At 41.4% G+C, this 14,614-nt stretch overlaps 1 protein-coding gene across 3 annotated transcripts in view; it reads left to right on the forward strand.

Annotated features, from left to right (window-relative positions):
* Nucleotides 1-14,614, forward strand: part of urb1 (URB1 ribosome biogenesis homolog) — a 95,935-nt gene that overhangs the window by 9,926 nt on the left and 71,395 nt on the right. For all 3 annotated transcript variants that reach the window (XM_067993171.1, XM_067993172.1, XM_067993170.1), the window contains 6 exons: nucleotides 5,347-5,443; nucleotides 6,497-6,582; nucleotides 8,271-8,396; nucleotides 10,147-10,277; nucleotides 11,647-11,842; nucleotides 13,047-13,184. In XM_067993171.1, the coding sequence (XP_067849272.1) occupies nucleotides 5,347-5,443; nucleotides 6,497-6,582; nucleotides 8,271-8,396; nucleotides 10,147-10,277; nucleotides 11,647-11,842; nucleotides 13,047-13,184 (774 nt within the window). The remainder of the gene's footprint in view (nucleotides 1-5,346; nucleotides 5,444-6,496; nucleotides 6,583-8,270; nucleotides 8,397-10,146; nucleotides 10,278-11,646; nucleotides 11,843-13,046; nucleotides 13,185-14,614) is intronic.

Below are 14,614 nucleotides of genomic sequence, written 5' to 3' on the forward strand. Positions count from 1 at the left end.
CCAAACTATGGCATGAGTCAGTCCCTTCAGGAGTTAAGGGGAAAAAAAGACTTTCTTCAGAAGCCCAGTTGCTGTGGGTTATAAATAAGCAATTTGATTTTAAGTTGACTGGAAGTGACAATCGCTCCTTTTAAAAATGCAACGTTTTTGTAGATCATTCTCAAAAAATAAACCAACACCATAGGTTAAATATTTCAATTGTGATTATTTTAGCGCTGACGATAATCCATTTATTTTGAAGAGGTCACTAAGAATTCTCTGCTGCAGTGCCCTTAACTGTGTCTGTGTTTGTCATTGATGCTGATCAATAGGGAAGACATTCAAAATATTTGAGTAATCTGTATACTATTTTTCTGTTTGCTGGCCAAACCAGGCTACTTTGGAAAGTATAATCGAAAATTAATAGTGGCTTGATGTGAATTTTTCTTTTGTGTTCCAAAAAATATATTACAATATACACATACTTTCTGTGTTTGCACAGTGAGGATAGCTCAATACAATTCGGACACAATAATAACACAATAGCGACATCCAGACAAAGCAGCACATGTTTTAGAACACCAAGGCGAATGTGGTGATAAGTGTTGTGGATCTGTCACCAGCTGGAAATGTTAGAGCAGTGTTATACAGGTCTCAGTATTAGGGAATACTGGTTGATTATGTTCTCAATACCATTTTATATATCACTGCTTATGTCTACAGTACGATTTCATATCCAGCTACTTGGTAATGTGCTTTTTGTGGTTGGGGAATGGGTGTTTATCCTCCTCAAAGCTGCAATTCTCCAATAAGAAGCTTGGCAACCGAGGAAACGCTTCATTTGGCTGGTAATGTTTTTCAGGTAGCTCTCGTACTCAGCGCATCATTGTTAGTATATTTTCCAGGCACTCAAGGCTATAGCTGTGTGTATGGACATTATTAGCACTAAATATATTTCTTTATTATTCCTGCAGTTAACAGATATGCTGTGAGTTTAATAAAAGGTTGAATAACTCATAATTTTCAGTGTGGTGAAACCCGTCATGTAGAAACATAGAAAATAGGAGCAAGAGTAGGCCATTCGGCCCTTCGGGCCTGCTCCGCCATTCAAAATGATCATGGCAGATCGTCTAACTCAGTACCCTGTTCCCACTTTTTCCCCATATCCCTTGATCCCTTTAGCATTAAAAAATATATCTTATCTCCTTCTTGAATACATCTAATGACTTGGCCTCCAGTGCCTTCTGTGGTAGAGAATTCCACAGGTTCACCACCCTCTGAGTGAAGAAATTTCTCCTCATCTCGGTTCTAAATGGCATACCCCATATCCTGAGACTGTGACCCCTGGATCTAGACTCCCCAGCCATCGGGAACATCCTCCCTGCATCTAGTCTGTCTAGTTCTGTTAGAATTTTATATGTTTCGATGAGATCACCTCTCATTCTTCTAAACTCTAGTGAATATAGGCCTAGTTGACCCAATCTCTCCTCATACGTCAGTCCTGCCATTCCAGGAATCAGTCTGATAAACCTTCGTTGCACTCCCTCCATGGCAAGGACATCCTTCCTCAGATAAGGAGACCAAAACTGCACACAATACTCCAGATGTGCTCTCACCAAGGCCCCGTATAACTGTAGTAAGACATCCCTGCTCCTGTACTCAAATCCTCTTGCAGTGAAGGCCAACATACCATTCGCCTTCCTAACTGCTTGCTGCACCTGAATGCTCGCTTTCAGCGACTGGTGTACAAGGACACCCAGGTCTCGTTGCACCTCCCCTTTTCCCAATCAATCACCATTCAGATAATCTGTCTTTCTGTTTTTACAACCAAAGTGCATAACCTCACATTTATCCATGTTATACTGCATCTGCCATGTTCTTGCCTACTCACCCAACTTGTCTAAATCACATTGGAGCCTCTTTGCATCCTCCTCACAGCTCACATTCCACCCCAGCTTAGTGTCGTCTGCAAACTTGGAAATGTTACATTTAGTTCCCTCATCCAAGCACTGATCCCTGCGGTACCCCACTAGTCACTGCCTGCCACTCAGAAAAAGACCCGTTTATTCCTACTCTCTGTTTCCTGTCTGTCAACCAATTCTCAATCCATGCCAGTATGTTCCCCCCAATCCCATGTGCTTTAGTTTTGCACACTAACCTCTTGTGTAGACCTTATCAAAAGCCTTCTGAAAATCCAAGTACACCACATCCACTGGTTCTCCCCTATCTATTCTACTAGTTATATCCTCAAAAAACTCCAGTAGATTTGTTAAGCATGATTTCCCTTTCACAAACCCATTCTGACTTTGTCCAATCCTGTTAATGCCCTCCAAGTGTTCTGTCGTCACATCTTTTATAATAGACTCTAGCATTTTCCCCACTACTGATGTTAGGCTAACTGGTCTGTAATTCCCTGTTTTTTCTCTCCCTTTTTTAAATAGTGGGGTTACATTTGCCACCCTCAAATCTGTAGGAACTGTTCCAGAGTCTATAGAATTTTGGACGATGATCACCAATGCATCCACTATTTCCAAGGCCACTTCCTTTACTCTGGGATGTAGATTATCAGCCTTTAGCCCCATTAATTTCCCTAGCACTATTTTTTTTACTAATACTGGTTTCCTTCAGTTCCTCCCTCTCACCAGACCCTTGGTTCCCTAACATTTCTGGCAGGTAATTTGTGTCCTCCTTTGTGAAGACAGAACCAAAGTATGTGTTTAATTGTTCTGCCATTTCTTTGTTCCCCATTATAATTTCCCCCATTTCTCACTGTAAGGGACCTACATTTGTCTTCACTAATCTTTTTCTCTTGACATATTTATAGAAGCTTTTACAGTCAGTTTTTATGTTCCCTGCTAGTTTACTCTCATACTCTATTTTTCCCCTCTTAATCAATCTCTTTGTCCTCCTTTGCTGAATTCTGAACTGCTCCCAATCCTCAGGCTTGCTGCTTTTTCTGGCAATTTTATATGCCTCCTCTTTGGATCTAATACTATCCCTAATTTCTTTTGTAAGCCACGGTTGAGCCACCTTTCCTGTTTTATTTTTGCACCAGACAGGAATGAATAATTGTTGTAATTCCTGCACACGTTCTTTAAATATTAGCCATTGCCTATCCACTGTCATCCCTTTTACTAAAATTCCCTAATCTATCATAGCCAACTCGTACCTCATACTTTCATAATTTCCTTTATTTAGATTCAGGCCCCTAGTTTCGGATTCAACTACTTCACTCTCCATCTTAATGAGGAATTCTATCATGTTATGGTCGCTCTTCCCGAAGGGACCCCGTACAACAAGATTGTTAATTAATCCTTTCTCATTGCACAATACCCGTCTAGGATCGCCTGTTCTCTAGTTGGTTCCTCAACGTATTGGTCTAGAAAACCATCACGTACGCACTCCAGGAATTCCTCCCCCACAGTATTATTGCTAATTTGGTTTGACCAATCTATATGTATATTAAAGTCACCCATGATTATCGTTGTACCCTTCCGGAATGCGTCTTTAATTTCCTGTTTAATGCCCTCCCCTACATCTCCACTACTGTTTGGGGGCTTATAGACAACTCCCACCAACGTTTTCTGCCCCTTGGTGTTTCTTAGCTCCACCCATACAGATTCCACATCGTGATTTTCCGAGCCAATATCCTTCCTCACTTTTGCATTGATTTCCTCCTTTACTAACAACGCTACCCCACCTCCTTTCCCTTTTTGCCTGCCCTTCCTAAATATTGAATACCCCTGGATGTTCAGTTCCCATCCTTGGTCACCCCACAGCCATGTCTCCGTAATGGCAAGTATATCATAACCGTTAATATCTATCTGCGCTGTTAATTCATCTACCTTATTGCAAATGCTCCGCGCATTTAGACACAATGCCTTTAGACTTGTCTTTTTAAGATTGCTAATCATGTTAGTTTTATTTTGCACTATGGCCCTATTTGTTTTTCGCCCTTGTTTTCTCTGCCTTCCACTATTGCTTCTTCCCTTTCTGTCTTTTGTTTCTATTCTTGTTTCCCCCTCCGCTGTCTCCCTGCTCAGGTTCCCATCCCCCTGCCGTTCTAGTTTAAACCTTCCCCAACAGCACTAGCAAACACCCCCACGAGGACATCGGTCCCGGTCCTGCTCGGGTGTAACCCGTCCCGCTTGTACAGGTCCCACCTTCCCCAGAACCGGTCCCAGTATCCCAAGAATCTAAATCCCTCCCCCCTACACCATCCCTACAGCCACACATTCATCTGTTCTATTCTCCTGTTCCTACACTCACTAGCACATGGCACTGGTAGTAATCCTGAGATCACTACCTTTGAGGTCCTGCATTTTAATTTATCTCCTAACTCCTTGAATTCACCTTGCAGGACCTCATCCCTTTTTTTTATACCTATGTCGTTGGTACCGATATGAACCACGACTACTGGCTGTTCACCCTCCCCCTCCAGAATGCCCTGTAGCCTCTCCGTGACATCCTTGACCCTAGCACCAGGGAGGCAACATACCATCCTGGATTCACGTTTGCGGCCTCAGAAACGCCTATCTGTTTCCCTTGCAATTGAATCCCCTATCACTATAGCCCTGCCACTCTTATTCCTCCCCTCCTGTGCAGCAGAGCCACCCATGGTGCCACGAACTTGGCTGTTGCTGCTTTCCCCTGATAAGCCATCTCCCCCAACAGTATCCAAAGCGGTACATCTGTTTGAGAGGGAGATGGCCCCAGGGGATTCCTGCTCTACCTGCCTAGTCCTTTTACTCTGTCTGGCGGTCACCCATTTCCTTTCTGCCTGCGTAATCTTTACCTGTGATGTGACCACCTCACTGAACGTGCTATCCACGATAACCTCAGCATCGCGGATGCTCCACAGTGAATCCACCCGCAGCTCCAGCTCCGAAATGCGGTTAGCCAGTAGCTGCAGCTGGACACACTTCCTGCACACATGGTCGCCAGGGACACCTGTAGTGTCCATGACTTCCCACATAGTGCAGGAGGAGCATATCACGGGTGCGAGCTCTGCTGCCATGACTTTCCTTAGATTTACATTGCGTTCACCCCTCGGATTCTCTTCCCGCTCTCTGGACTCTCCTTTTACACTGCGCTCACCTCTCGGACTCTCCTTTTACACTGCGCTCACCTCTCGGACTCTCCACCCATTCTCGGACTCTCCTTTTACACTGCGCTCACCTCTCGGACTCTCCACCCATTCTCGGACTCTCCTTTTACACTGCGCTCACCTCTCGGAATTCTGCTTTTACACTGCGCTCACCTCTCGGACTCTCCTCCCGCTCTCGGTAGGTTTTGATATGAAAAGTGTCTTTAGAATCGGTGTTCTTTTGGACAGTTTGAGTAATCTAACATGTTTGTTTTCTGTAGGGGAGGCCTGATGTCCGCATGGCTTATATCCAGTTTGCAGTTTCATTTCTGATTACTGGTGACCACAACACTATTAGCCAAGTCCTGGAGTTAAAAGGTACAGTATTCTCAGTCTTGTAATTTAACCAGGGTTTGAAACCTAAAGGTTGTTCCATTTTATATACACCCCTATATTAACAACTGTGGCAAAATAGCTTCTAGGCTCTTTGTGTAAACAATTTTTTTTTATTGTTGACAAACTATGGTGAAGGTGTAGGGCTACAAAGCAGCACAAGGTTGAAAAGAGAAAGAGAGAAAAGTAGGTCAATCAATATGTAGTGGTTATGAGATGACCAGTTTGGAGATTGTAAGGGGAAAGGACTGACGCTCTTAAGAAGTTCATTAGTTTTAAGGTCTTTCAGAAAAAATGAGTTTGAGTAGAAGACAAAGCGATAAATTTTGATTTAAAATGTAGGGAGGGGGAGGAGTGTCTCTGGAGCTCAGGAGAAATAAGGAAGAATGTTGGAAACAGCAATGACTAGTAGAAACCATAAAATGGAGACAAGAAAGGCTGTTAAAACAGTCTGTTACTAGTTATAAATCATAGTATGGTACAGCACAGGAGGAGGCCATTCAGCTCAACGTGCCTGTGCCAGCTCTTTGAAAGAGCTATCCAATTAGTCCCATTCCCCTGCTCTTTCCTCATAGCCCTGTAAATTATTCCCTACAAGTACTTATCCAGTTCCCTTTTGAAAGTTACTATTGAATCTGCTTCCATCACCCTTTCAGATCATTATAACTCACTGCGTAACAAGATGTTTCCTCATGTCGTCTCTGACTCTTTTGCCGATCACCATAAATCTGTGTCCTCTGGTTACTGACCCTTCTGCCACTGGAAACAGTTTCTACTTATTTACTCTGTCAAAACCGTTCATGATTTTGAACATGTCTATCAAATCTCCCCTTAGCCTTCTCAGTTCTAAGGAGAACAATCCCAGCTTCTCCAGTCTCGTCACATAACTGAAGTCCCTCATCCCTGGTGTCATTCTAATAAATCTCTTCTGCACCTCCTCTAAGGCCTTAACATCCTTCCTAAAGTGTGGTGCTCAGAACTGAACACAACACTCCAGCTGAGGCCTAACCTTGATTTAATTTGTGTTTTTTTTTGAAGATTTCATCACAGATATTTTCATTTCTGGACTAAAAGAAGATCGGATTTCTATCATAAATTTACTTCTGTCGACTTTGAAAACAAAGGTTTGTCAGTCTAAATACTGGATTTCTGTTTTACTTATTTTTCAGCTCAAATCTCCAATGGGCAGCTGGGAATCTTAGGAACATAGGAACAGGATTAGGCCATTCAGCCCCTCAAACTGATCTGTATCTTAACTCCATCTACCCGCCTTGGTTCCGTAACCCCTAATACCCTTGCCTAATAAAAATCTATCAATCTCAGTTTAAAAATTTTCAATTGACCCAGCCCCAACAGCTTTTTGGTGAGATGGTTGCAGATTTCCACTACCCCTTGTGTGAAGAAGTGCTTGCTAACATCACCCCTGAATAGCCTAGCTCTAATTTTGAGGTTAAGCCCCCTTGTTCTGGACTTCCCCACCAGAGGGAATAGTTTCTCTCTATCTACCCTGTCAACTCCTTTGATCATCTTAAACACCTCAATTAGATCACCCCATAATCTTCTGTATTCAAGGGAATACAAGCAATCTGTCCACGTAATTTAACCCTTTTAGCCCCAGTATCATTCTGGTGAATCTGCGCTGCACCCCCTCCAAGGTCAATATATCCTTCCCGAGGTGTGGTGCCCAGAACTAAACACAGTACCCTAAATGGGGTCTAACCAGAGCTCTGTACAGCTGTAACAAAACTTCCATCCCTTTCTATTCCAGCCCTCTTGAGATAAAGGCCAACATTCCATTAGCCTTTTTGATTATTTTCTGTACCTGTCCATTAGCTTTTAGTGATTTCTGTACTTGGACCCCTAAATCTCTTTGCTCAGCCACAGTTCCCAGCTTCTCACCATTTAGAAAATAACTCTGATCTATCTTTCTTAGATCCTAAGTGGATGACCTCACACTTGGTCCCCATTTTAGCAAACCTTTTGTATGTAATGTATTTTTACTAGGAAGTTATTAAAGCTGCTTTTCTGGCACCTAATTCCTTTTTGCTGTCATTGTCAAAATGGTAAAAAGTTGCATGAAGTGTAAAAATCGTATTGGCAAGTTTTGGTGATCAGCAGGCGATCAATTGCAATAATGCTCAAATCCTTAAGTCATAAAACTCTAATTTTACAGTTTCCATTTTACTGTCAACAAAAATTTGAGCCTCAAATATTATAGTTGTGTTGTGATACCAACCCATAAAGTCATTGTCTTCAGCAAACGATGGGTTTAGGGAGAAAATTAGATGGGAGGTAAAGAAGACAATGAGCAAGAAAAAACAATGAGAAATTTAATTTCTACTGTGCAGGATACATTTTTATAGTTTGTACATATACTCTGTACCAGGTGCCCAAATCAACTATATTCTATAAATACAATTTATTAAATATATATATTTCAAACCTATCCTCCACATTTTTAGGCCAGGCCTCTACCAGTGTAGTTGTGTAACTGTGCACTGAGAAATGCCCTAGGGTCATTCATCCTTCACGCTTCCAATCCTGATTGGTTTGGCTGAGATTATTGGGTATATTTTTCTCTGGTTGCTAATGTGAATGAAAAGGTTGATGAGAGTGTGAAACAGGTTTTCATTTACACTGAATATTTTGCACACATTAACTGGAAGATTGTGTTGAAAATTCTGAATGCAAACCCTGGATTTTTTTTATTAAATCCACTTAAAAATGTTGTCACCTTTAACCTCTGGAAATTCTTGTTTTAAAGATTTAGTTAATGAAATAAAACTACTTTCATATTGTTTCTGTCTTCTAGGTTGTCCAAAATAAAGCCATAAGTAAAACGCAGAAGATTCGTCTTTTCACTGCAAGTGCTTTGAACCATATTGCTTCATTATATCGCTGGAACGGAATTGTTGATGTTCACGTAGATGATGGCAAGGTGGGTCTTTTTTTTAAAAAAAAGTAATTATCATAAATTTGGTCTGATTTCTATGTTATAGGACCAATATAAAACATTTTTTTACGCAGAGAGTTGTTTTGATCTGAAATGCACTGCCTGAAAGGGTGGTGGAAGCAGATTCAATAATAACTTTCAAAAGGGAATTGGATAAATACTTGAAGGGACAAAAATGTACAGGGCTGTGGGGAAAGAGTAGGGGAATGGGACTAATTGGATCGCTCTTTCAATGAGCCAGCACAGGCATGATGGGCTGAATGGCCTCCTTCTGTGCTGTAACATACAATGATACTGTGCCTCACTTGAAATATGCCCTGATACCACCATGTCTGACTCCACTCCCTTCTTACCAGTGACAACACAAAACCTGCTCCTTCTGTTCCTGGCCAATATTTGTATCAAGTTCCTCCCTCTCTAGGGTATGCCTAACTCCTTGTTCATTACTGCTGTGCTGAGGAGGATAGGGCTACTTGAGGAAGCAACAGTGAATGGAATGAACTGCGTTTACTGGTGCTGAGGCTGGTGGCTTCAGCACTATATCACTCTTTGTTATGCAGTGAGAGTATTTGTCTTTGTGGAGTATTGTATTTCAGTATTTTTTTAGTTAGTTTTTGAATAACTGCTTGCTAGCTAGAAAAATTCAAACATTAATGATTGCCTAGTAGGACACGTTTGTGATGAAATCATTTTGGTTAACATTAGCATCCTAATATATTAACGGGTTTATATCAAAGTCTTTTATCAGGTATTTTAACAGAGGCATTGACGTCTTCATTTTAAACTCCTAAAGTGGTGGACTGAGGATTTCATACGGTCGTGTTAGCGTGTTTGTGCACTGATATTGCACAGCGCTATTTCATTCACGTTGTTTCAAATACTGCAAACATCTATAAAAGTTGTCAAAATTTTCTACTTCTCGCCTCTGAGTCAGAAGGTCGTGGGTCCAAACCCACTCAACTTAAGCACACAATCTAGGCTAACACTTCAGTACAGTACTGAGAGAATGTTGTATTGTCCCAAGTGCTGCGTTTTGGATGAATGTTAAACCAAGGTCCTGTCTGCCTGTTCAGGTGGACATAAAAGATCCTGTGGCACTTTTTTTTTGCAGAACTGCAGGGAGTTCTGGCCAACATTCCTCCCTCAACCAGCACCACCAAAACTGATTGTTTATCTTATTGTTTTTCACTGGACCTTGATGTGCTAAAATTGGCTGTTTTGTTTGTCCAAAAAAGACAACACAGAATCATAGAAGTTACTGTGACTATACTTTTTAAAAAGAAATAATTAATTATCTGTGAAGCACTTTGGGACAAAGGATGTGAAAAGGATATAGCATACATGCAAGTCTATCTTTCTTTCCTTCTTTTCACCAGATAACTAAAGTAGAAAGAATGATGACTGTAATACTGAATGTACATATTGTAAAATCCAATAAGGAATTCAGAAGAAATTTCTGTACTCAGAGTGGTTAGAATGTGGAACTTGCCACCACATGGAGTAGTTGAGGTGAATAGCACAGATACATTTAAGGGGAAGATAGATAAATACATGAGGGAGAAAGGACTAGAAGGATATGTTGATAGGATGAGATGAAGTAAGGTGAGAGAAGACTCGTGAGGAACATAAACACTGGCATGGGCAGAATGGCCTGTTTCCGTGCTGTAAATACTATGTAATACTGTGTAAAGATACTATAAAAATGAACATTTGAGTCTTAATTAATTCATCACAGGGTGCCCAGGATTCCATAGTAGCTGGGAGAGACTTAGTTCGAGAACTTGTGCACAGTTTCTTGATCGATCTCTGCTGCTCACTGAAACATGGCATCAATTTCTATGATTCTAGTCTGGGTACAGCAGGAAGGTAAGAATCTTACTGTGATGGCAGCTTTTTGCCAAATTCGTTCTGTATGTTATATTTTCAGTTGGAAAGGCTATCAGAAAAATATCCTCTCTACACAATGTGTAACTAAATCATAAACATGTTTACAATTTCAATGCACACAGTGTACAGAGGTTGCTAAATGTGTTGGCTCCAGGACCTATGTTCCTAAAGTAGAGCCTTTCCTCCTAACCTCTTGCAGGCCTCAAACGCAACATTTCCAGCGGTCGCCTTGCCTGTTTCTCTCTTGGACACCATCACTAAAATCTGGACAGATATTCTTAAAAAATAAAGAATCTAGAGCAAATGAACAGAGCCCTTAGATAGTACTCCCGTTGTGAATTCAACATTGGCCTTTCAGATGCTGTTCCGGATCAGGAAACCTACTACCAGAACACTCATTCCAGTTGTTTTTTGGGTCGCAACGGCAACCTGGCTCCACTTAATGTGGACGCGTAAAAGTACAGGCTCCCCACTGAGAACGCAAAGTTAGAAAATTTTGCAGCCGTGACCCAAAAAACAACTATTTTTAACTTCCCACCCGTCCCCAACCCACCTGTTCTTGGAGGAAGTTTGGAAAATATTGGTAAGTGCATGTTTTTGCAAGGATCGAACCAGATCTTCATGGTATGTCACCAGACTAGCTTGGCCCAGATTTGTGTGCCATCGTTGTTATAGGTGGTAGTCAGTTTGGACTATCCCCTCCTTCACAAGCAGTTACTACCCGTTGCAGAAGACCAGCTACAGGCTTGCCATACTGCAAGGCCTGGCGGCATGCAGTAGAACTGGTCTGGGATCTTGCCTTTTGGTATCGCACACTGCAAGTCAGCTTGATGGTGCCTAGCCTCACTTCCATGGGAGTTGCAGCAACTGTGCTACTGCAGCTGCTATTTGACAAAATAAGCATTTTCATAGAGACTTTGCTTTAATCCTTCAAAACACATCATTAAAATCTCTGTGCTATTGTGCCAGTAAGAGTAGGCTTCCTGCCAGGGGCATTCTGTATTCCATTAACAAATCACAGCAGCATCCTGTTCAATCGCAGCTCTTTTGTGGTGCCACCTGGGCTCAGGGAGGGCAAGCTACCAGTGCAGGGTACTTCTGTTTGGTCTCTCCTTGGTTTTCACCAGTGCCTATCCACCATGTCTATCCATACTTGGCTTCTCAGAGTTGTAGGGCAAATCTATGTTTCAATGCAGGGGTGCTCATTAACATTAACCTGCTGGTGTTTTGCTGTAATTTGTGTATTGTCTTTGAGCTTATTGTGGTTCATTAACGCATCACCTGCAGATCTAAAAAGATCAACGGGTGTTTTATTTCTTTTAATTGTGGACTGTGATTACACCTGTAGGGGGGGAAATCTGGTGCTGCTGAGATTCCTGCTGAGTTTAAAAACAGCTACAGAAGATGCGCTGGTGGCTGACCTGATGGTGAACATCCTCAAAGTGTGTCCTGATTTGTTAAACAAATTCTTCAAAGAAACACAGTACTCCTTTGTCCCTAGACTTAAGACAGCCTGGCTGGACAATATCAAACTACTCCGAAAGGTAGGAAGTAACTAACTTGTACAAAACTTTCAGACTTTGTTCTGTTTATAATGTATCAGGTGACAAAATGGCTCATCTCTAAGACACCTTTAAATGAATTCTGAAGCACAAGTGAACTGTTAAGTTCTGTAGTCAGCAACTAGTCATGTGTAAGGGATAAGTGAAAATTTAAGGGCAAACTGCAGTTTAATCAGTTTAGAAAATATCCATACAAAGAGAACACATTTAAAACTAGGGCTGTGTCAATTAATCAACATTTTACATTTCTATTAATTATTATAATGGAGACCTGAGGAAGGAGGAAGCCTCCGAAAGCTTGTAGATTTCAAATAAAATCGTTGGACTATAACTTGGTGTTGTAAAATTGTTTACAATTATTATAATGGAGTCAGTGAGTGGGAGACTGGGTTTGATACAGGAACTCAACGTAATTATTTCATGAGAAACAGAAAATACTGGACACTCAGCAGGTCAGGCATCATCTGTAAAGAAAAGGAAAGAGTTTTGGTTTGGTCCTAGTGAGATATATGAAAAAATGCTATTCCTGTGGAAGAGCATTTTATGGAATGCTGAATAAAGTTATAATACTTCGTGTTTAACAAGGGTAGACAATGAGGAGGAATAAACATAGCATTCAAAAAACAACTTTAGGGTATGTGCCCCCAGCTTAGCAAGATGTTGCTCGCAAGCACATGTTGGTGGTATGGTTGCATTTGAGCCATGTTTTCTATCATGGTCCATCAAAGTCAAAAACAGTCTGTCACCGCACAGAAATAGCCTCAATCTGGGACAAAACTGGGCCACTGTGAATATGGGATGACGGAGACATTTGGGAACTCTATGCAGAGCAGATAATCTCTGCCTAAAGCTCGTTTTTAAAGTTAAAACTGCAGACTTTAGTCTGTAAACTCTAAACAAACAGATTCACAATACCTTGAAATTGAGCTTCAGTTTTCTTTAAATAAGTTTTAGCAACAACTGAGGGAAATATTTTGTTAATAGGCAAACTTGTGATATTCAATGGTAAGTCCCTTTTTATTTTTAATAAATAAATTGTAGTAACAATGAGAGTTAATTAGCCAGTGAATAGAGTAAATAATTAAACTTTTATTAAATATACCCTAATAATAAACTGTTTATCCAGGTGAAGACTGGATCATGGGTACTCTAATATTTTCTTTTGGATGTTCAACTTTTATTCTAGATTTATGAAGCCCAGCCAGAGATTTCCAAGGCCTTCAGGACAAAGGAGTTCATCCCAATCCCCCGCCTCCTCTCTATGGTGATGGTCACAACAGTACCTCCAGTGGCTACTAAAATCATGTTTACTCAGGGAATCAATGTAAGGAAAAAGCTATTTAATATTTATTTGTTTTTTAAAATCAAAATTCTTCAAAACATTTTTTAAAAATCAATTGTCAGCAGAATGGCAAGTTACCGCATACTATGCAACCAGTTTACTGTGTACCTGAGCTCATTTGATTCCTTTAGTTCATAGTGGGGGCCTGGTATATGCAATTATGGTATCCTAGTAAAGCACTGGACCAGGGCGCATCTGGCCGATCTCAAAAACAAACACCCCATCAACTGCCCGCTCTCTCACTGAAGCATAGGAAGGTACAATATATCAGGACAAACTGGAAAACCTGGTCAAGTTAAAGCCAGATTTGCATCCAGAGGCACTGGATGTGCCACTACAGATATGTGAGGAGTAGGTTGGGATTAGTTGCATGTATCTGCATTTCAAATACTGTGTGAACCTGACTGCAGTTCTTTGTTTGTGGCTACCAAATGTTTGAGTATTTAGTAACTTGCACTGAGGCAAGACGAACGGTATCCATAATGTCCTGCATAGTAAGTTCAAAAATGACAAGTGAGAGTGTTGTCATAATGAATGATCTGCTGAACCTGAAGAGCGGACGGGCAAAATAAATAAACTACCTAAAAGACTGTATTAGTTCACAAGTACTGGAGGTAGGACCAGGTTCTGCTGGTCTTTACACAAAAAAAATAATTCATACTTGCTGGGGGGATATTGGGCCAATTTCCCTTCCCCCTGCCACAAGGCCGGTTGCTGGACAGGTGCAATATACCTTAAGTACACTCTGCCTTTCCAGACCGACTGTGCCTCAACTGTTGACTGGTCCATTAATGCGGCCTGGTTTTGCTCTTAGCACAGGCATACCCATTGGCAAGGTTTCTCGTAGGGAAATGGCAGGCGGAAAGAGGAGGGGTTCCTGGCCACTGATTTTGGAGTCTTCTGGCTGCTGTTGGGGAACAGAAGCCACAGGCACTAAGGCTGAAATATCCAGTGAAAGAAACGGCAGATCTACCTTTACAGGTCCTCTTCAGCTTGCTGCCAAACCCCATGTGATCTGAGGAGCATCCCACTGCCAGCTGTTTGGGTTCCCCAGTGTCTGGGAATGTCCCACTCCCACTACATTGTCACCTATTGCAGGCACAAGACCCTGTTCTAACCCTCAAGTGAAACCCTGGGACTTCCTGAGCAATGTAACGGAGGCAGAGACTGTAACAGGTCTTTGCCACTTTTTCCTGACCTTTGCACCTGAAGAAAAGGCATCCCCTGGGCCAAAGATAAGGAATATTGTCCCCAATTTCTTTTATTTCTTGGCTATGTAACTATATTGAGAACAGGGCTAAATTATCCACCTATCGACAATTGGGGTTACTGACTTTCATACCACTAAAGTTCCCAATTGCAGCTATAAAATAAAGAAAAGTAAGATTTATGTAAATCTCTAGATTCTTAGT

The sequence above is a fragment of the Heptranchias perlo genome, chromosome 11 (assembly GCF_035084215.1).
Source record: "Heptranchias perlo isolate sHepPer1 chromosome 11, sHepPer1.hap1, whole genome shotgun sequence".
Taxonomy (NCBI): Eukaryota; Metazoa; Chordata; class Chondrichthyes; order Hexanchiformes; family Hexanchidae; genus Heptranchias; species Heptranchias perlo.